The following is a 23,076-nucleotide window of genomic DNA, read 5'->3' on the forward strand; positions in this document are numbered from 1 at the left end:
TGGCCACTGAGCCTGTGCTCCGCAACGGAAGAGGCCACAACAGTGAGAGGCCCGGGTACCGCAAAAAAAAAAAAAAAAAAAAAAAATTCTAGTTCTTTAGCGAGGCACCTCCTGTTTTCTTATACTTATTTTGAGACTGTTCTGGTGAAAATATTGCTGCCTAAACAGTTTGTTAATTTCATGTCAGATGTTTCTCCAGTACATGGAACGAAAATCAGATTCTAATAGATGTATGAACTTGATAATATGGGTCAAGAGACATAAAAGAAAAAGCTAAGCTCCTTGAAACACATTAAAGGCAGCAGTTTAATTAATTCTCATTTCTCCCTTGGACATACACTTTTCCATCAAATTACTAGTTGGCAACTATAGTAAATACCTTAAAATATGTCTAATTAAAGGAAAGTCAATCTAGCTTATCTTTTGGGCAAGAATGCATACTCAATGCCATATATTCTCCTATCCCGAGAATACTCATTTTCTCCTGGTAAATGCTACGTAGATCAATGTGATCATATAAAAGAAGACTGAAGGGAAATTTGGGCAAATAAGTAAATCATTAATAAGCAATAAATGAAAACAGTTCTAACTAGACTGACTCTAAAAGACAGTATATAGGTACTGTGTCATACTTAAAGGAGTAGAAATATTCCCACACTTCCAAGTGAAAAAAAAAGCATCTTATGTATTTGAACATTTGAAGCATCCTATAGCTGTAGTTCAGTTCACAGCAGAAAGTCTTTTTCTCTCTACCTCTCAAAATGAAGAAATCATCAAAATGCATTTTCTTCCTGCCTTTCCCCACCCCCAATAAACCTGACATCCTCTAATGTTCGGAGAATATTTTCTACCTTACTAGGTATTCGTTTTACGTTTATTCAAAAATTAGTCAAAGAAAAAAATTTCTGCAGTTATAGGACTACTTAACTTTCCTCTTTTATGATCTCCCAGTGGAATAGAAAAGAATATAGCTATTATGGTTCTTAAGTTTTTGTTTGATGTGCTTGGCTATGAGCTCACCTGAGAGTCAGCTAGCCGTTCTAAGCAATTCCAAACAAAAACTACTTTGAATCCTGTGTCCACAATTATTGAGTTCCAGCCTTCAATGTCCCTGATATGTATACTAGTGCATTTGCTTCGGAAAATAAATGTTCACACAAAACTGTTGAAGAGCAGCATGAAACACCCAGGATAATGTAAAAGGGTTCTCGGTCACACAAAAATTAACAGACAAGTTCAACTAACATCCCAAACAGCCAAAACCCTCATTGAACACAGAGTGTGTGCACACTGTGAGTGTGATCAGAGTCTATGACCCACAAATCTCTTCCCACAAGCCCAGCTAGTGGTTCCAAAGTGCCTCGCCTATACAGCTTACTGATGTGGGCACCAAACTAAAAATGTGTGCTGTTGACATAACGTGAGTCCTCCTGAGATTTGCTAAGAGCTTGTCCATGGTCACTCAGACAACCTTCCAAAGATACTTCAAGAGCCACTTCTGCTGTTTGCCGTCTCCCAAGGCCATCACTCCGGGACAAGTCCAGTGGGGGACAGCCATTGTGCTCGGCACAGCCATTGACATGGGCCAGAGGCAGTGCCCCGGGGGGACAGCACAGCTGCTTGGTGCAGCCCTTGGAGATGCAGGGTGAGCTGCAGAGCAGCTGCAAGTCCTTCTGCCCCAGGGGCCCCTTCAGGTCCACCTTCTCAAACTGGATGGTCACATTGTGGATTCCCGTGTTGTGGAAGATTTCTCGAATTTTTATACTGGCATCCTGATCTCCCCCATCCTGCTGATACTTGATGTGCAGAGTGGCAATGATCTTCCCACTTATAAGTTCCCAGATGTGAACTTCATGGACACTGCTAATTCCGGGCACAGCAGAGAGTTTACTCACTAGAATAGGGGAGAGAAAACAATAGCCAAGGTGAAGGTTCCATTTGAAACATGGAACCACCACGGGAGGATAGGGTCCCCTTAAGCATTCTCACCAGAATGATGTAGTTACTAAGAACAACAGGAAGCAAAATAGCTGTACCGTATATGGCTACATCTTCCCATACATTTTCCCATAATCTTCTTCTTCCTCTCTGAATTCCTCTACCATACACTGTTAGCCCATAAAAGGCAATTCAAGGGGCTTCCCTGGTGGCGCAGTGGTTGAGAGTCCGCCTGCTGATGCAGGGGACACGGGTTTGTGCCCCGGTCCAGGAAGATCCCACATGCCACGGAGCGGCTTGGCCCGTGAGCCATGGCCGCTGAGCCTGCGTGTCCGGAGCCTGTGCTCCGCAACAGAAGAGGCCACAACAGTGAGAGGCCCGCGTACCACAAAAAAAAAAAAAAAAAAAAGCAATTCAAGAAAATAAATTTCATAACAATCCTCCCCACAAAATGCCCAGGGTGGTTGAGTTTACAAGGCATTCGATGCTCTGATGGACTGGCGTGGGAATATAAAGAAGGATGCCTTTTTTAAAGGGGATTTGGCAATGTGGATCAAAAACCTTAACCAGCAATTCTAACACTAGGAATTTAACTGAAACAAATGACCAAATATTTATGTACAAAACTGGTTTGGACAATGCTTTTTGTGTTAATGAAAAAAAATGGAAATCGTTAAATCAATTATGTGATAGAATATGATACAGCTGTGAAAAAGTAAGTTGCATATTTAAGGATATAAGAAAGTGTATTTAATGTATTTTTAAGTGAAAAAGCAAATAGCTAGAATGCATATGTGGTATGATATTCTTTCCTCTTTTTTTTTTTAACATCTTTACTGGAGTATAATTGCTTTACAGTGCTGTGTTAGTTTCTGCTGTATAACAAAGGGAATCAGCTATACGTATATATATCCCCATATCCCCTCCCTCTTGAGCCTCCCTCCCACCCTCCCTATCCCACCCCTCTAGGTAGTCACAAAGCATAGAGCTGATCTCCCTGTGCTATGCGGCTGCTTCCCACTAGCTATCTATTTTACATTTGGTAGCGTATATGTGTCCATGCCACTCTCTCACTTCATCCCAGCTTACCCTTCCCCCTCCCCGTGTCCTCAAGTCCATTCTCTACATCTACATCTTTACTCCTGTCCTGCCCCTAGGTTCTTGAGAAATTTTTTTTTTTTTTAGCTTCCATATATACGTGTTAGCATATAGTATTTGTTTCATTCTTTCTGACTTACTTCACTCTGTATGACAGAGTCTAGGTCCATCCACCTCATTACAAATAACTCAATTTCGTTTCTTTTTATGGCTGAGTAATATTCCATTGTACATATGTGCCACATCTTCTTTATCCATTCATCTGTCGATGGACACTTAGGTTGCTTCCATGTCCTGGCTATTGTAAATAGTGCTGCGATGAACATTGTGGTACCTGACTCTTTTTTTTTTTTTTTTTTTTTGCGGTACGCGGGCCTCTCACTGTTGTGGCCTCTCCCGTTGCGGAGCACATGCTCCAGACGCCCAGGCTCAGCGGCCATGGCTCATGGGCCTAGCTGCTCCGTGGCATGTGGGATCTTCCCGGACCGGGGCACAAACCTGTGTCCCCTGCATCGGCAGGCGGGCTCTCAACCACTGCACCACCAGGGAAGCCAACATGACCCTTTTTGAATTATGGTTTTCTCAGGGTATATGCCCACTAGTGGGATTGCTGGGTCATATGGTTTTTAGTTTTTTGAGGAACCTCCAAACTGTTCTCCATAGTGGCTGTATCAATTTACATTCCCACCAACAGTGCAAGAGGGTTCCCTTTTCTCCACCCCCTCTCCAGCATTTATTGTTTGCAGATTTTTTGATGATGGCCATTCTGACTGGTGTGAGGTGATACCTCATTGTAGTTTTTTTGTTTGTTTGTTTTTTTCTGCGGTACGCGGGCCTCTCACTGTTGTGGCCTCTCCCGTTGTGGAGCACAGGCTCCATACGCGCAGGCTCAGCAGCCATGGCTCATGGGCCTAGCCACTCCGCGGCATGTGGGATCTTCCTGGACCGGGGCACGAACCCATGTCCCCTGCATCGGCAGGCGGACTCTCAACCACTGCGCCACCAGGCATTTCTCTAATGATTAATGATGTTGAGCATGTTTTCATGTGTTTGTTAGCAACGTGAATATCTTCTTTGGAGAATTGTCTATTTAGGTCTTCGGCCTATTGTTGGATTGGTTTGTTTGTTTTTTTGATATTGAGCTGCATGAGCTGCTTATATATTTTTGAGATTAATCCTTTGTCAGTTGCTCCATTTGCAAAGATTTTCTCCCATCTGAGGGTTGTCTTTTCCTCTCGTTTATGGTTTCCTTTGATGTGCAAAAGCTTTTAAGTTTCATTAGGTCCCATTTGTTTATTTTTGTTTCTATTTCCACTTCTCTAGGAGGTGGGTCAAAAAGGATCTTCCTGTGATTTATGCCATAGAGTGTTCTGCCTATGTTTTCCTCTAAGAGTTTGAGGGTGTCTGGTCTTACATTAAGGTCTTTAATCCATTTTGAATTTATTTTTGTGTATGGTGTTAGGGAGTGTTCTAATTTCATTCTTTAACATGTAGCTGTCCAGTTTTTCCAACACCACTTATTGAAGAGGCTGTCTTTTCTCCATTGTATATTCTTGCCTCCTTTACCAAAGATAAGGAGACCATATGCACATGGGCTTATCTCTGGGCTTTCTACCCTGTTCCATTGATCTATATTTCTGTTTTTGTGCCAGTACCATACTGTCTTGTTTACTGTAGCTTTGTAGCATAGTCTGAAGTCAGGGAGCCTGATTCCTCCAGCTCTGTTTGTCTTTCTCAAGATTGCTTTGACTGTTCGGGGTCTTTTGTGTTTCCATAGAAATTGTGCAATTTTTTGTTCTAGTTCTGTGAAAAATGCCATTGGTAGTTTGATAGAGATTGCATTGATTCTGTAGATTGCTTTGGGTAGTAGAGCCATTTTCACAATGTTGATTCTTTCAATCCAAGAACGTAGTATATCTCTCCATCTGTTTGTATCATCTTTAATTTCTTTCATCAGTGTCTTATAATTTTCTGCATACAGGTCTTTTGTCTCCTTAGGTAGGTTTATATCTAGGTATTATATTCTTTTTGTTGCAATGGTAAATGGGAGTATGTCCTTAATTTCTCTTTCAGATTTTTCATCATTAGTGTATAGGAATGCTACACTACTTCTGTGCATTAATTTTGTATCCTGCTACTTTACCAAATTCATTGATTAGCTCTAGTAGTTTTTTGGTAGCATCTTTAGGATTCTCTCTATATAGCATCATGTCACCTGCAAACAGTGACAGTTTTACTTCTTCTCTTCTGATTTGGATTCCTTTTATTTCTTTTTCTTCTCTGATTGCTGTGGCTAAAACTTCCAAAACTATGTTGAATAATAGTGGTGAGGGTGGGCAGCCTTGCCTTGTTCCTGATCTTAGTGGAAATAGTTTCATTTTTTCACCACTGAGAACAGTTTCAAGTTCAGTGCTTGTGACTGGTCTGTTTATATTTTCTATTTCTTCCTGGTTCAGTCTTGGAAGTTTGTGCTTTTCTAAGAATTTGTCCATTTCTTCCAGGTTGTCCATTCTATTGGCACAGAGTTTCTTTTAGTAATCTCTCATGATCCTTTGTATTTCTGCAGCATCAGTTGTTACTTCTCCTTTTTCATTTCTAATTCTGTTGATTTGAGTCTTCTCCCTTTTTTTCTTGTTGAGTCTGGGTAATGGTTTATCAGTTTTCTTTATCTTCTCAAAGAACCTGGAAAAGGTTTTATTATTTAGTTTTTATTTTGTTTCATTGATCTTTGCTATTGTTTCCTTCATTTGTTTTTCCTTTATTTCTGATCTGATATTTATGATTTCTTTCCTTCTGCTAACTTTGGAGTTTTTTTGTTCTTCTTTCTCTAATTGCTTTAGGTGTAAGGTTAGATTGTTTATTTGAGATTTTTCTTTTTTCTTGAGGTAGGATTGTATTGCTATAAACTTCCCTCTTATAACTGCTTTTGCTGCATCCTATAGGTTTTGGGTCGTCATGTTTTCATTCTCATTTGTTTCTAGGCATTTGTTGATTTCCTCTTTGATTTCTTCAGTGATCTCTTTGTTATTTAGTAGTGTATTGTTTAGCCTCCGTGTGTTTGTATTTTTTTACAGTTTTTTTCCTGCTATTGATATCTAGTCTCATAGCGTTGTGGTCGGAAAAGATACTTGATCGATTTCCATTTTTTTAAGTTTACCAAGGTTTCATTTGTAACCCAAGATATGATCTATCCTGGAGAATGTTCCATGAGCACTTGAGAAGAAAGTGTATTCTGTTGTTTTTGGATGGAGTGTCTTATAAATATCAATTAAGTCCATCTTGTATAATGTGTCATTTAAAGCTTGTGTTTCCTTATTTATTTTCATTTTGGATGATCTGTCCATTGGTGAAAATGGGGTGTTAAAGTCCCCTAGTATGATTGTGTTACTGTCAATTTCCCCTTTTATGGCTGTTAGCATTTGCCTTATGTATTGAAGTACTCCTATGTTGGGTGCATAAATATTCACAATTGTTATATCTTCTTCTTGGATTGATCCCTTGATCATTATGTAGTGTCCTTCTTTTTCTCTTGTAATAGTATTTATTTTAAAGTCTATTTTGTCTGATATGAGAACTGCTACTCCAGCTTTCTTTTGATTTCCATTTGCATGGAATATCTTTTTCCATCCACACACTTTCAGTCTGTGTGTGTCCCTTGGTCTGAAGTGAGTCTCTTGTAGACAGTATATATATGGGTCTTGTTTTTGTATCCATTCAGTCAGTGTACGTCTTTTGGTTGGAGCACTTAATCCATTTACATTTAAGGTAGTTATCGATATGTGTGTTCCTATTACCATTTTCTTTCTTTCTTTCTTTTTTTTTTTTGCGGTATGCAGGCCTCTCACTGCTGTGGCCTCTCCCATTGCGGAGCACAGGCTTCAGACGTGCAGGCCCAGCGGCCATGGCTCATGGGCCCAGCCACTCCGTGGCATGTGGTATCTTCCCGGGCCAGGGCACGAACCCGTTTCCCCTGCATCGGCAGGTGGACTATCAGCCACTGCACCACCAGGGAAGCCCCTTATTACCATTTTCTTAATTGTTTGGGGTTTGTTATTGTAGGTGTTTTCCTTCTCCTGTGTTTCCTGTCTAGAGAAGTTCCTTTAGAATTTGTTGTAAAGCTGGTTTGGTAGTGTTGAATTCTCTTAGCTTTTGCTTGTCTGTAAAGGTTTTAATTTCTCTGTTGAATTTGAATGAGATCCTTGCTGGGTAGAGTAATCTTAGTTGTAGGTTTTTCCCTTCCATCACTTTAAATATGTTCTGCCACTCCCTTCTGGCTTGCAGAGTTTCTGCTGAAAGATCAGCTGTTAACCTTATGGGGATTCTCTTGTGTGTTATTTGTTGCTTCTCCCTTGCTGCTTTTAATATTTTTTCTTTGTATTTAATTTTTGATAGTTTGATATGTGTCTTGGTGTGTTTCTCCTTGGATTTTTCCTTTATGGAACTCTCTGTGCTTCCTGGACTTGACTGAATATTTCCTTTCCCATATTAGGGAATTTTTCAACTATAATCTCTTCAAATATTTTCTCAGTCCCTTTCTTTTTCTCTTCTTCTTCTGGGGCCCCTATAATTCAAATGTTGGTGCATTTAATGTTGTCCCAGAGGTCTCTGAGACTGTCCTCATTCTTTTCATTCTTTTTTCTTTATTCTGCTCTACAGAAGTTATTTCCACTATTTTATCTTCCAGGTCACTTATCCGTTCTTCTGCCTCAGTTATTCTGCTATTGATTCCTTTTAGAGAATTTTTAATTTTATTTATTGTGTTGCTCACCATTGTTTATTTGCTCTTTAGTTCTTCTAGGTTCTTGTTAAATGTTTCTTGTATTTTTTTCATTCTATTTCCAAGATTTTGGATATCTTTACTATCTTTACTCTGAATTCTTTTTCAGGTAGACTGCCTATTTCCTCTTCATTTGTTTGGCCTGGTGGGTTTTTACTTTGCTCCTTCATCTTCTATGTGTTTCTCTGTCTTCTTATTTTGCTTATCTTTCTTTTTTTAAAAAAATGAAACATCATTGTATATATACACACACAAAAATGATTTTTTTAGATAGATTAAGTCTTGTTTTATTGAATGACTGACATAAAATATTAAGAGTGGTAATTTCTGGGTGGTAGGATTATGAGAGATTTCTATTTTCTTATTTAGGCTCTTCTATATTTTCCATACTTTCTAAAATTAGTATGTATTTAGAAAGATGGTATTGAACAGCGATGATGAACAACCTGTAGCCAGCTAGAGTTTGAATCCCAGCTAATCATTTACTACCTGCATGACCTTGTAAAATTTACCCAGTCCCTCTGTGCCTCGGTTTCCTTATCTGTAAATGAGGAATGATAATGACAGTACCTCATAAGTTTATTTTAAGGATTAAAATGAGTTAATGTAAGTAGAGCATTTGGACAATATTACCTAGCATGTAATAAGTATCATAAGAGTGTTCCTATCGTTATTACACTCTAATTTTTTTAATATCTGCTTTTCAATATATCTATATTATTTTGTTAAACGGCAATATAAGCCAATATATATCACAAGTTGCTTTGTATATGCTTCTTTTGTTTTTTCCATTGGCAAACAAGCCCCTGGAAGGAAAATGATGCAGTATATCTGCTCCCCGGAGCCTCTTTTACCTCTGTCGTCCTCTGCCTGCAGCACTGGGCAAAGAGTAGGCATGCAGGACAGTCACACTGTAAATCATGCCTGTAGGGGGAAAGGCTATCCGCGGCTGTTTAATATATTAAGACCTATCAAATCTAATTTCAGCTATTTGTCATGAAATAAGGTCTTCCAACTTTCAGCTGCATAGTGGGCCTGGGCTATAGTTCATGTTTACTGGCTCACTGATGAAGTAATCATAGATAGAATAATAGCAAATATTCATGAAAAAAAATTTTTTCCTATAAAAACTCCATTTAGAAACACTAGAACTAAAGTTGCACATTCAGTTTCTCACCAACATCTGGAGAGTTCCCATTCAGACATCCTATAAAGTCTATAAAAATGTTCTATCCTCAGATGCACATAAACTCAAGTGAGAGTTTGACCTTCTATTTGAGCAAAGCAAAGAAACAGATTCCACTACTGAATGAGTGAATTTAAATATGGTCCATTTTACTGTGTTACAGGACACACGGTGACTTGTGTGCCCATAAGAATCAGTTAACTAAAAAGCAGGATCTAGAATAGGAAGGAATGACTCATGTTTTCAGAATAGGGGGAATAAAAATCAAGTCCTGGACAGAGTGGCCTTATCTGAGTTAGAATAAATCTCTGACATGAAGGTAAATAAATAGCCCAGGAATAGGTATTGCCCAAGCAACACATTCTTAAAAATCTGCAGTAGAGTCAGAGAATGATGGGCTAAAAAGGACCTTTGGTTCTCGGAGCTGTGAGTCATCTTAGTAGCAGAAGCCATCTACAAAACATGTGAGGATGTCTCTATTGCGTTGTGATTTAAAGTATTTCAGGATACAGAAATCAAACGCTGCTCTGAAATAATGCTGGCCCTTTGGCCTGAAGAACAGTCACTGGGCAGTGGTTCAAGATAAGAATTGCATGACTTACTCAGCTCTTCCATGTTGACGCCTTTGGGGACCATCTGCAGCAGAATGGCAGCAGTCTCCTTGATGAGTGGGAAGGCAGATGACAAAATAATGATGACCATGATGACAGTCAGGCTGGGGTCAATGTAGCACTGCCAGTTACATGGGTCCTCATGCTTCAGGGGAAGCACGTAGAATATGATGGCCGTAATCACCACAACCACCGACCCCAGGGCATCTCCCATCACATGTAAAAGTACCCCTGCGGGGAAGAAAGAAAGACCAATAAAGCCCACGTGACACTCACTGACTTGGCTTCCCAAGTCTATGAATACCTGTTGCTATTTGTTCTCTGTTCAGTTAGAACAGCAGGCTGGATTTGAAAGCAAAAAACAACGGCCACTGCTGCACAGAAAACAAAACCTCAGGCCACCGTCCCAGGACCCAGAGAACCTGGAACAGCCTAGGAAGATTCTGAGCTGCAGACACCTGCGGGAAGAGGGACTGTGCCAGTTCAAGGTGCCACATTGCTGCCACCTACCACCCATCAGAGGGCACAACGCTGGAAACAGACGCTATGCAAATGGTTTCTTTTTCTTTCAGACAGGTGTCTGTGATTTAAATTGTTTCAAACATTTCTTTATTTTTGCGGGGGGGGGGTGGGGTTGGGTGCCATGCCACGTGGTTTGTGGGATCTTAGTTCCCCAACCAGGGATCGAACCCAGGCCCACGGCAGTAAAACCACAGGGTCTTATCCACTGGACCGCCAGGGAATTCCCAAACTTTTTTTTCCTAATTGAAGTATAGTTGATTTACAACGTTGTGTCAGTTTCTGGTGTACAGCAAAGTGATTCAGGTATACATATTCTTTGTCATATTCTTTTCCATTATGGTTTGTTACAGATAAATATAATATTTATATTTATTTATTCTTTGTCTTCCCTCTACCTTGATCCATTTTCCCCTTCCCTAAATGCATTTACCTACGTCTCACTTAGCCTGTGGTCACTTAAACTGCCTTTGGTTTAAGAGGTCCTCCACAGTGTCCAGAAACATTCCCACTAAATAAAGAGCCCTTTGTAACAATAAAATAACATTTAAATTCTACAGATAATAACAAAAATTGTGGATGCCTTTACTTAAGGGAACCACTTCGGAAGTTTTCGGTCATGATACAGAAAGCATGTAATTCTAAAGAAGGTCTAAGTGTCCAGGTGTTTGTTGGACACAGACTGAACTGGGAGTTAGTGAATGGAGCAGAGATTTGTTAGGATTATAAAGTATAAACACAAAGTTTTTTCTTTACAGAAAGCAACATCAGAATCTTTCTTTCCAAAGTATGGTTTGCAGACCAGAAGCACCAACATCACCTAGAAGCTTCTGAGAAAGGCAGAATCTCAGGCTCCACCTCCAATCTATTGAATCGATTCTGCTTTTTTTTTTTTTTTTTTGCCGTACGGGGGCCTCTCACTGTTGTGGGCTCTCCCGCTGCAGAGCACAGGCTCCGGACGCGCAGGCTCAGCGGCCATGGCTCACGGGCCCAGCCTCTCCGCGGCATGTGGGATCTTCCCGGACCGGGGCACGAACCCGTGTGCCCTGCATCGGCAGGCGGACTCTCTACCACTGCACCACCAGGGAAGCCCCGATTCTGCATTTTAATAAGATCCCCAGGTGACTGAAATGCACATAAAAGTTTTCAAGGCGCTGCTCTAGAAGAAAGTATACGGATTAACCCTCCATGTATCCCAGATTCACTCAGTAGAATTAATAATCATCCAAAATACTAACAACTCACTCATGGCTGCAACTGAATAGTTTCACTTAGAAGAGGCTACTTCCTCCTGGCAGCACTTCTAAGATTCTGAGTAGCATCATAGGTCGAATGGCATTTTGTAAACACACTAAATGTAGTTTGTGGCAACCTCCCCCCACCACCAAAAAAATACAAGAATAAAAAGAATCCCCACATCTCCTTCTGGCTGAGTGTTTACTTATGGTAATAGGGTCCCGATTCAATAAATACATTAAGTAGTCCCATTTTTAAATTCTGTGCCCCCTTTCTTCCCACCCCACCCCCTATGGGGGCTTCTTACTCCCCAGTTCTTGTCCTCAGCCAAAAAGAGAAACTCAACATGTTCCCAAGAGTTGGTCTCTACAGCTTGTTTCTCCAGGAGGAACTGAAGATCAAAGCTCTAACCTTCTCCAGGACGGTACAAAATACTACCATAAAAATATGAAGACCAAACATTTCCTATATGCCCTCGACATCATTTTCACAGCCTGAGACCATCTGTTATGCTCTTTTTCATGGATGTCAGCCGCGTTTCCTCCATTAGACTATAAGTAACAGAAGGTGAGGGTCACACCCTGCATTTCCTTTGTTTGTATTTTAGCACTGGAGGCATACAATCTAGGCACTCGAAAAAAAACAGTTTTCTGGTTGGTCAGTCATAACTCCCACGACATAGAGTGCCTTCTGCCTTTTACTTAATTATAATAACTGTAATGCTAGCTAACATCTATGCACCAGACATTGTTGTATGTTGCATGTATTTACACATTAAGTCCTCTTAAGGACTCTCTAAAGTGGTTACTCTCTCCACTCTACAAATGACGAAGCTGAGGCACAGAGTAGCTTAGTAACTTATCCAAGAGCACACAGCTACAAAGTGTTCGTGTGGGGATATAAATCTGCATAGTATGACTAGAGAACCACTGGGCATCCTGCCCCATCGAAGTCCTACATTCCAGTTTCAAGTTCTCCTTCTGAGAAATCTCACTACCGGACCCTAAGAATTATATAAAAGAGTGTTCAAACTTATTTTTCACATAATCCACAGTAAGAATCTTATTTTGCATCCTAGCCCAGGCACAAACACACACTGAAACAAATGTTTCTCGAAAAAACAAAACCTATCCTGACATGGGACTTATTACTATTTTCTATTCTATTTCATTCAATTCTAGTTAGTTTTCAAACTGCTGATCATACTTTACTAAATTGATTTTACAACCCAAACTATCGTGACCTTCAGTCTGAAAAACTGCTTACAGCTTCATTTCACTAAATTCCTGAGATATTGCGGTGTGTTTTCTGGCCTTCCGTGCAAAGATGGTCATGATCTTCTGGGGACCTCAGTCCACTGGCAGGGCTCTGGATAAGTGCGTCAGTAACTTCCAGAGGGAGGATTATTCCCTGTGACGAGAAATCTCAAGAAAGGCTTCGCGAGACATGGGCAAGACTCTGAAGAGGAGACAGGCTTCAAAAGGCAATAGTCCCAGGCAGAGAAACTCAGAGAAAAGGTGTTCCAAGCAGAGAACTCAAAGGAGGCTGCAGAAGAGGATGTGCTTGTCAGGCAACATGGGAGACGGGTGCGCTACATTTAGAGTCACAGACCTGACAGTCTCTGTGAGTCATGGATCTTGTGAAAGTCAACCTCTCTGAGCGGCAAGATTCTCACTGGTGAAATGGGAATAAGAATAGCATCTGCCTCACTTCTCGAAGAGGCCAGTTCTGAAGAGGACGTGATACTAGAAAAAAATGTGTATAAACATCTAACGAAAACATAGCTGGTGTGTGTGTGTGTGTGTGTGTGTGTGTGTGTGTGTTAGGATAAACTGTTGAAATACTGCCGTGATTTGCTTTTTGCTATTAACTGTCAGGATCATAGAATAACAGAGTCAGCAGAACGCTTGGAAATTAATATGACCTAATCTGGAGCTCTGAAACTTGTTAGTGACTCAACTATCTTGAATACATTTGTGTTGCATGTTGCCATCTCAAAGGCTTTCAGGGATAATGTCTTATTATCATGCTAGTCAAAAGATGTTTTATTTGTTATTTCTATGTCTAGCTGAAATTTGAGTCACTTACTAGGCATATATAATTTATAATAAAAATAAAATGTAGAAATTTAAAAAAAATAGAGGACGTGAAACAACGTCTGAAAACCCACTGAGAAGTAAGTGCATAGAACTAATGGGAAGGCAATTCATTACGTGAATCCTCTGTGCTGTTCCCATCAGTCATGTATCTCTCACAACAACACAGAGATGTCAGCACTGCTATTATCTCCCTTATGTAGATAAGGAAACTGAAGGTCCAAGAGGGAACGTTACTTGCCCAAGGTCACATAGCTAGTGGAAGGCAGAGACAGAACTCAAACCAGATCCGCCTGCCTAAGCCCTCCTCACCCCACTATATGTATGTCTTAAATGGTGGTGAGACAGGCTGGGACCTGGGACCCTTTGCTGCAGTACTTGCACCTGGACAAACGTCTCCTTGAGCAGCAAAATCAACAAGCTCATTTGTATGAGGCATCTTTAAAAAAAAAGGCTCACAGATACAGAGAACAGATTGGTGGTAGACAGAGGTGGTGGAGGGGTGGGCAAAATGGGTGAATGGAGTCAAAAGGTACAAACTTCCAGTTATAAGATAAATAAGTCATGGAGATGCCATGGACATCAGGGTGACTATAATGATGAACCTAGTGGCAGGGCAGGAATAAAGACATAGACATAGAGCATTGACTTGAGGACACCGGGTGTGGAGGGGGAAGCTGGGACGAAGTGAGAGAGTGGCATGGACATATATACACTACCAAATGTAAAACAGATAGCTGGTGGGAAGCAGCCGCATAGCACAGGGAGATCAGCTCGGTGCTTTGTGACCACCTAGAGGGGTGGGATAGGGAGGGTGGGAGGGAGACGCAAAAGGGAGGAGATATGGGGATATATGTGTATGTATAGCTGATTCACTTTGTTATAAAGCAGAAACTAACACAGTGTTGTGAAGCAATTATACTCCAATAAATGTGTATTAAAAATAATAATAAATAAAATAAGAAAAAAAATAATCCTGTACCATATATTTGAAAGTTGCCAAGAGAGTAGATCTTAAAAGTTCTCATTATGAGAAAAAAAAAATTGTTACTGTGCATAATGATGGGTGTTAACCAGACACTGTTATTCATGTATTTATAGTTATACTGTGGTGATCATTTCACAATACATACAAAGATCGAATCATTATGTTGTACACCTGAAATTAGTGTTATATGCCAATACTATCTCAATTAAAGAAAGAATAAAAAACAGAATGTGCTTTGAAAAGGTGAAGTGCTATGATGGTGAACTCCATCTTAAAAACCCATTAAATATATATATAGAATATATATGTTATTAATATATATTATATATGTAATATATATTAATAACATATATATTCTATATATTTATATTTAAACTGAACCTAAAAAAAAGGAAAAACTAAAGGATTATGAGTTTTCATCACAGATCCTCTTTCCAAAAAGATTCACCACCATGTTTTTTAGGAATTCCCCTGTTGCAGTTAAATTTTTTTAACTAATTCATTTAGAAATTTTTAGGAGCTCATGTGCTGCTGTCGTTCTTTTCTGATTTTCCCTCCAGATTCATTCTGGGTATCACTTTGTAAAACAGATGTGAGACTCTCAGAAATGAAGGCATTTCCTGCATTATTTTTTTTCTTTGTATTATTTACCTCTAAGCCCCACTTCAGGCTTCCTCAAACCATCTAAAGGTAAAGGGCTGCATAACTTTTGTTGAGATTCTCCATCAGGTTGGGAATTGGGCTTTCTTGAATCGCTCTGAAGCAAAAGCTGTGCCCAAGAAGTTGGAAAGGGGAGATGTACTGTACCATGTTGGTGTCTGGTGAGAAACCCACTTTTGAACTCCCAGGGCTCAACTTTGCCCTGGGTTTGTGACCTTGAGCGCATGGTAGGAGGGATGCAAGTGATGTGCCTTCCTCTGTCTCCCCAGAACCCCTTCTTTAGACCTTGAGGTGGAAACTCAACTGAACCAACAGACCATCTCAGGAGCAGTTTTCTGACCAAAATAAGTGAGGCAATGAGGGTCAGTCAGCAAGGTCACTTGGGGCGTAACCTTGGATAGGTCCCACCTACTCTCTTCCAACCTTTATCAAAATGATATCCAATTCAAACAGGCTGCATTTTATGTTAGCAATATCCACGGGCGGGCAAAATCAAGCAGTAGCATGCCAGGGATCTGTGAGACTCTGGAGCAGGCAGCGTGAGCATGGGCCTAAGTGGAGCAAGGATAAATCATTAGCAACTCTGACTCCCCCAGAATCGATGCCGTGATTAGGCAAGAGATCTAGGTAATAGTCTCTGCATGTAACCTGCCTACTTTCTAACACACCTATGAAAAGGCAAACAGAAAGGAAGAGTCCAGCCCAGTCCATGCGTAACACTGAAAAGGATTTCAGCTTGACCCCAGGTCAATCCTACCTCTGATATTCAGGGCTTCGGACTTCTTCTCCTTTTTCATAGTCTCTTCTGGTTCATTCTGCGTAGTCAGGGAATCACCTGCATTCAAAGAAGAAACCTTGTGTTGTGTATAAGTTCTACAAACAAAAAGAACCAATGGACTCAGAAAAACGTTTCATTATTTTCAAAGCCCACTACCTCATCAGCCCCCCCACCTCTCCAAACACACAGCCCAGAGTGGCACATTTTGGCCTTTAAATCAGCCTTGTGATTCACCTTTGGACTTCCTTCACACTTTCATTCAAGTTCAAACAAACAAACAAACAAAAAAAGAGGCAGTGGGAATCCACCCCCAACCCCAAACCCATAACTCCCAGGGGGATGGACAGATGGGCAAAGGGGGAAGGAGAAAAACAAAGTGCAGATAGTATCCAATGGAGGAGGGAGAGGTGGGGAGTGCTATCTGCTGCCCAATAATAATAACTGATTTCCGAGAGAATCAATACTCCTATACAAAGAAAATAGGGGAAGGGGAAAAAGAAGCAAAGGGGGCCCGAGGACCCAGGAGGAAAAAGAAAAGAAATCGGGGGAATACGTTCAGTTAGCGGCACAGACTTAAAGCCGGCCGGCAGAGGAAATAGTTGTGGTTTTTGTGTTTTTGTGTTTTTTTGTTTTTAAAGCAGACAGGTAAAAAGAGGGCGTGGGGCGAGGAAGAAGGGACCGGGCGCGCGGGGGAGGGAAGGGCAACGCTGTCCAGAAGATGCAACCGAAAGGCACCTGCTACGTTGGAGAACACGGTCGCCCCCTTCTCGTCCTTCCTGTCCACCGAGGCCACACGGAGGGTCACGGCCGAGTCGCGGCCGGGGGCTGGCAGGGTGGCGGCGTGCCAGCGGCCCTCAGCGCCTTGGGGACCCGGGAAGACGCCGCGAGGGCCGCCCCCGGCCGCCGGTTGCTGTTGCCGCTTCTGTTGGCGGCGGCGGCGGCGGCGGCCGCAGCAGGCGAACCAGGCGGCGCAGTCCCGGAAGATGAGCAGCCCTACCACGTTGACGGCCAGCCCCAGGGCGCCCACGATGAGCACCAGCTCGGGGTCATCGATGCGCTCGGGCCGGGCCAGGCGCAGCACGGCCTCCACGAAGATGGTGAAGCAGAGCGCGGTAAGGAAGACGGCGTTGCCGAGCGCGCCCACCACCTCGGCGCGGGCGTAGCCGTAGGTGGCGCTCAGGCTCCCGCGGGGGCGCCGGGCGATGTAGCCGGCGCTCAGCCCCACGCACAGCGAGATCAGGTCCGACAGCATGTTGAAGGAGTCGGACAGCAGCGCGATGGAGTTGCCCAGGTAGCCCGACACCAGCTCGGCCACGAAGAAGGCGATGGTGAGCACGAGCATGAAGAGCAGCCTGCACGTTTTGCCCGAGTAGCGGCCCATCCCCGCCCGGCCGATCGTCCCGCCGCCACAGGTGGGGGCGCGGTGCCCTGGACTCCGCCGTGGCCTGGTCCCCGCCTCCCGGGCCGCCCTGCCCGCCGGCACCCGGGCTTCTTATAAGGCGGAGGCGGAGGCAGATCGGCCCCGGTCCCCGCACGACCAGAGTCTAAAGGAAGGGCCGGGCGGCCGTATCTAAGGGACCTTTCGCCGCCTCCCCAACCCCTGCCCCTCCCTCGCGGCTCGGCCTCCCTTGATACGTGGCCACGGGCCAGTGTCTGTCCTTCTAAGGACGGAAGTGGGCAGAGAGGAAAGCTGCCGAAAAGAGGGGGCGTGCCTGGATGGCACCCGTCACAGACACCCCCTAAACACAAGTGGTATTCACCCGACGACCCCTTTTCTCCAGTCCCTCCAATCATCTGTGCCGTGACTGTTGGCTTTTAGTGATAAGGACCTTGACTGCTGCGGGGTGTGTTCGCAGTGGTGGACGTGAACACCTTCGCGTACGTGCCCAGACACTGATTCATTACAGATTCCCTAATAAGCTGGGAGCACCGACCCGTCCCACCCTGCCCTTCTGGGTGCTTCCTGCCTTGCATTTTGCGAAGTTGGAGCTGATTGCTCACTTGGCACTCCCACTCCAACACCACACATGGTGTAGCTATTTTATGCTCTCTTCTTGCTCACAGCCTTCATAAAGGGCACACTATCGCTTCTGTCACCCCCTCATGGCCCAGCATCACCCCTGTCCGCCTTTAGGAACTTGGCTCACAAGGTCACCTTCCAGAGGTGAACTGCAGGCAGCCCTGGGGGAGAGCTCAGATCACACTTCTGTGAGCCTGGCACTCCCTCCCAGCTCTCAGAAATGCAGTTTCTCTGTCATAGGTGCAGGTCCCTTGGCCACCAAAAAAAACAAGGCTGGCCTCCTCTGTGTACTTGTCTCCGTTCTCCATTGGAGAGAATATTCTCCTCACCCCCATGGGTCCCTCCCAGCATGACCTAATAGAGTTCAGTGACTGACCTACGTGAAGGCTTATTCCAAATAGAGCCTTTCTGTTGACAACAGGCTGTGTTCCAAGTAAACGTCACCCAGAAAAGGACTGTCTCCAGGACTCGGGGAAAAACCAAGGATCGTGGTCCTTGAAGATGGGTGTTTGCTCTTGGTCAGTTCAGGGAGCGGGGTGGAGGAACCTTGCAGGTTTCTTTATTGGTTTGTTTTGGTTTTATACTCTTGTCTCATTCCGAAAAAGATCTGAGGGTGAAGTCTGATGATCTCTCTTCTCCCTCCCCCATTCCCAACCCCTGAACTTTAACCATTCCTAAAAAAACACATCTGCTTTTGGCTTGGAGATGAATAAAAATGTCTCACTCCAAAACAGCCACAGAATCCATTCAGGGAACATTCTAATTCTAGTCCCATTCATTGCCTTAGCCTTGTAAAGCATGATCTTGTCTTTTAATGGTCCCCAAGGGTCCTTAACAAGATGCAAAAACTTCTTGGATCGGAGGGTTCCACCTTATACAAGATGAGCCTCGAAATTCTGGGACCCTGTGAGGCATTCCCTTCCCACCTCCAGGAAAATACCCCTACACTGAGAACTTGAGGAAATTGATCATTTAAAGTCTTCTCTAGGGACTTCCCTGGAGGTCCAGTGGTTAAGACTCCGTGCTACCAATGCAGGGGACACGGGTTCGATCACTGGTCAGGGATCTAAGATTCCGCATGCCCCATGGCGCGGCCAAAAATAAAGTTAAAAAATAAAAAAAAAAAACACCACTGTTATTTCAAAAATAAATCAATAACTAAAGTCTTCTTCAAAAATTAGTATTAAAATGATCAAAAACTAAAAAGCAGTAAAGATATATAGGCTGATGAAAGTTTTGAGGCTGAATGGTCTTGCACAAGGTTCCTTAATTGTCTGGGCCTGTTGTCACTACTGTAAAATGAGGGTAATCATAGTGCCCTCTCATAAGGTTGTGAGGATTGAAGGGGTTAATAGGTGTAAAGTGATTAGAACAGTGCTATTGTAACAGATTATAATAGTAAGCACTCAATAAATGTTAACTGCTTATTTAAAAAAAAAAAGAAGCAGCAGAGAGGAAGAAAAAGAAAGTGTGGGATGAAGAAGAGAGTGGGCAAGAGAAGGGAAGAACGAAGTGGTCCAAAGGGCCACATGATAGTATTAATATTAGTATTAATATTAGTAATACAGCATGTGTAACAAAATTGCTATTGAGCCACAGATGACACACTCTAATACAAGAAGAAGCTATGCCCAAGTACTGCAGACTATGAAACCCCTGAGACGTGTAACCTATGACAGAAAGCCAAGCAGTCAAAATAAGAGAGAAAGGCCTTTCGGAGATCACTTGACAGCGTTAACACAGTGCCCGCTGATTGCATTTCTCTGTCATTCACAACTGCAAGAAAAACCTGAGAACGGCAGAAATATATCACTTGTGTCTGTTGCCCAGTCATTCTCCTAACCAAAGGCATATAAGAAGAATTATGTCATTGCCCCGGGAGGGCAGTCAGTGGAACTAGAAAGCCAGCGACTGAGGAAGCGTAGTGCCCTGCCCAGGGCCTAGTTCCTGACTTCAAGGAAGTCTAAAGACTAAGAGTGTCAACCAAAAGCACTTAAGGAAAATGTTCTGATATATATAGTTGTGTGTATATGTATATACATACATGTTGCTGTGTGTACATATATATATAGTTTGTGTGTGTGTATGTATACATACACATCTACATATATATAGGTTATACATATATAATCTAAATTAATTGCCAAAAATTTAGACTTCGTCTTATAGTTACTATGAATTATGAGGTTTCGGTAGCTTTTTTTTTTTTTAATTTTTATTGGAGTATAGTTGATTTACAATGTTGTGTTAGTTTCAGGCATATAGCCAGTGAATCAGTTATACATATACATATATCCACTCTTTTTTCTTTAGATTCTTTTCCCATATAGGCCATTAAAGAGTATTAAATAGAGTTCCCTCTGCTATACAGTAGGTCCTTATTAGTTATCTATTTTATATATAGTAGTGTGTATATGTCAATTCCAATCTCCCAGTTTTTCCCTCCCCCTCAACCCCCTGATAACTATGTTTGTTTTCTACATCTGTAACTCTATTTCTGTTTTGTAAAGTTCATTTGTACCATTTTTAAAAATTCCACATATAAGCAATATCATATGATATTTGTCTTTCTCTGTCTGACTTACTTCACTCAGTATGCCAATCTCTAGGTCCATCCATGTTGCTGCAAATGGCATTATTTCGTTCTTCTTTATGGCTGAGTAATATTCCATGGTATATATGTACCACATCTTCTTTATCCATTCCTCTGTTGATGGACATTTAGGTTGCTTCCATGTCTTGGCTATTGTAAATAGTGCTGTAATGAACATTGGGGTGCATGTATCTTTTTGAATTATGGTTTTCTCCAGATATCTGCTTAGGAGTGGGAGCTTTTGGTTATTGAGCTCTGACTCTTTGCCTAGCCCTTGTGCTGAGTACTTTATAGTCATTATCTCATTTCATCCTCACAACAGCCCCATAAAATAAGTACAGGAAGACTTCAGAGATACTGTGGGTTTGGTTCCAGATGACCCCAATGACGGCCAATGAAGCGAATATCACAATAAAGTGAGTCACACAGAATTTATGGTTTCCCAGTGTATTTAAAAGCTATGTTTACACTATACTGTGGTCTATTAAGTGTACAATAATAGCATTATGTCTAAAAATGCAATGTACATAACTTGATTAAAAATACTTTCTTGCTAAAAATGCTAACCATCACCTGAGCCTTCAGTGAGTCATAGCAGTAACATAAAGATCACTGATCACAGATCACCAAAACAAATATAATAATAATGAAAAAATTGGAAATATTGTGAGAACTTTCAAAATGTGACACAGAGACACGAAGTGAGAAAATGCTATTGGAAAAATGGCCCCAATAGACTTACTCGATGCAGGGTTGCCACAAACCATCGATTTGTAAAACACACAATATCTGTCTACCAAGCACAATTAACCAAAGCACAAAAAAAAAAAAAAAAATGAGGCATGCCTGTACTACTTTATAGGTGAGGAACCTAAAGCCCAAAGATTTTAAGTAACTTGGGCTTCCCTGGTAGCGCAGTGGTTGAGAGTCCGCCTGCCAATGCAGGGGACGCGGGTTCTTGCGCCGGTCCAGGAAGATCCCACGTGCCGCGGAGCGGCTGGGCCCGTGAGCCATGGCCGCTGAGCCTGCGCGTGCGGAGCCTGTGCTCCACAATGGGAGAGGCCACAACAGTGAGAGGCCCACGTACCGCAAAAGAAACCAAAAGAAACAAACAAAAAACCTCTTTGCTGCTACACATCTAAGCCATATCCTGTAATATGTCATATCTATAATAAAGTTGGTGTTATGTTCAACTATCATCTGTCTCTTAGCTATCAATTGCTTCCAAACCTAGGAGAGTAAGAAAGGGGTATTCTTAATTAGTACCTAAAGCCCTAACATACTGGTGAGTCGGCAGGAGCCTTGAGAAGGATAAAGGTGAGAATCTAGAGGCCAAACTAACACATGGAGATTGAGGCTTCTGGTGAGGCCAGGGCAGGCGCTGTTAAGTTTCAGGTCTCCAGTAAGTGTGAGCCAGGCAGGATTTTGACCTTGGCAAATGAAAGCAGCTTCCTGCCTACAGAAGAATGGTTGTTGTTATAGATGTTTTAATAGGCCTTTGAGAGCATGAGTTTTGAAGACTGTTTTCTTACTGTGTGCTTCAGTCTTACTGTACAAAGAAAGTGAGAGAGAGAGTAGTTTGCTCTCAAAAACAAGGACATTGCACCACAGGAAGAGAGTTTTCTTCAGGCTAGGCAAATGCAGAAAAGAAAAGGAGATGCACATCTATCTAAATCTACTTAAAGAGGGGATTAGATTAGATCAGACTGGGAACTTGGAACCAAAGATATCTTTCAGAGACAGGAAGCAAGATTTCAGACGGCTGATTGGCATCTAGGAATGCACCTCACCACTCCCAGAGGGAACCAGATGCAGGGACCTATTAAAAGTCATCCTCTTAGAACAGACTTAGGGTTGCCAAGGGGTGGAGGGGAGGGATGGACTGGGAGTTGGGGATTAGCAGATGCAAACTATTATATATAGGATGGATAAACAAGGTCCCACTGTATATCACAGGGAACTATATTCAATATCCTGCGATAAACCATAATGGAAAAGAATACAAAAAAGAATGTAAATATATGTATAACTCAATCACTTTGCTGCAGTAGCAACTAACACAATACTGTAAATCAACTATACTTCAATAAAATAAATTTTAAAAAAATTTAAAGAAAGAGTCAATAGTCTTAACAAAAAAGGCATCCTCTTAAAGCTATGATACCATCTGAAATAAAAGCAACTGGGGAATACAGCAATTGTCCCACATCTGCCCCATTGTCATATGCTGGGGATCTGTGTGAATGGGGATGATGCCCACCCACTGTGGAAGTGGATGAAAGTCCAGCCCAAGGGGAGGGGCATGCTGGGAAATGCCATCAAATGGAACTTCACCAAGTTCCTCATTGACAAGAACGGCTGTGTGGTGAAGCAATACGGCCCCATGGAAGAGACCCTGGTGATAGAGAAGGACCTGCCGTGCTACCTCCAGCTCCACAAGTGTGCTCCCCCGACCCGAGCCTGCCACCTGTGCCCCTCAGAGCCTTCCACCCGGTGTCCATGATGGTCTGCCTGAAAACCAGCCCCTGGTGGGGCAGACCCGAGAACCCGGCGTGCACCCCTGCCAGAGGAAGGTT

General features: G+C 42.4%; 1 protein-coding gene across 3 annotated transcripts in view; it reads right to left on the bottom strand.

The window, feature by feature from the left end:
• Positions 1 to 1,394: 1,394 nt before the first annotated feature.
• The window catches only part of SLC30A10 (solute carrier family 30 member 10), a gene marked incomplete at both ends in the record, with an annotated part of 35,517 nt that continues 13,835 nt past the window's right edge, over positions 1,395 to 23,076 (bottom strand). Inside the window, 4 exons of one of the 3 annotated variants that reach the window (XM_082653209.1) lie at positions 1,395 to 1,894; positions 9,602 to 9,841; positions 15,867 to 15,963; positions 16,642 to 17,268. In XM_082653209.1, the coding sequence (XP_082509335.1) occupies positions 1,395 to 1,894; positions 9,602 to 9,841; positions 15,867 to 15,963; positions 16,642 to 17,268 (1,464 nt within the window). Of the gene's footprint in view, positions 1,895 to 9,601; positions 9,842 to 15,866; positions 15,964 to 16,622; positions 17,269 to 23,076 lie in introns of those variants that run through there. The other 2 variants (XM_082653208.1, XM_082653210.1) reach the window with 2 other exon arrangements.

This window comes from Grampus griseus (assembly GCF_964374135.1).
Source record: "Grampus griseus genome assembly, chromosome: 1".
Classification (NCBI taxonomy): Eukaryota; Metazoa; Chordata; class Mammalia; order Artiodactyla; family Delphinidae; genus Grampus; species Grampus griseus.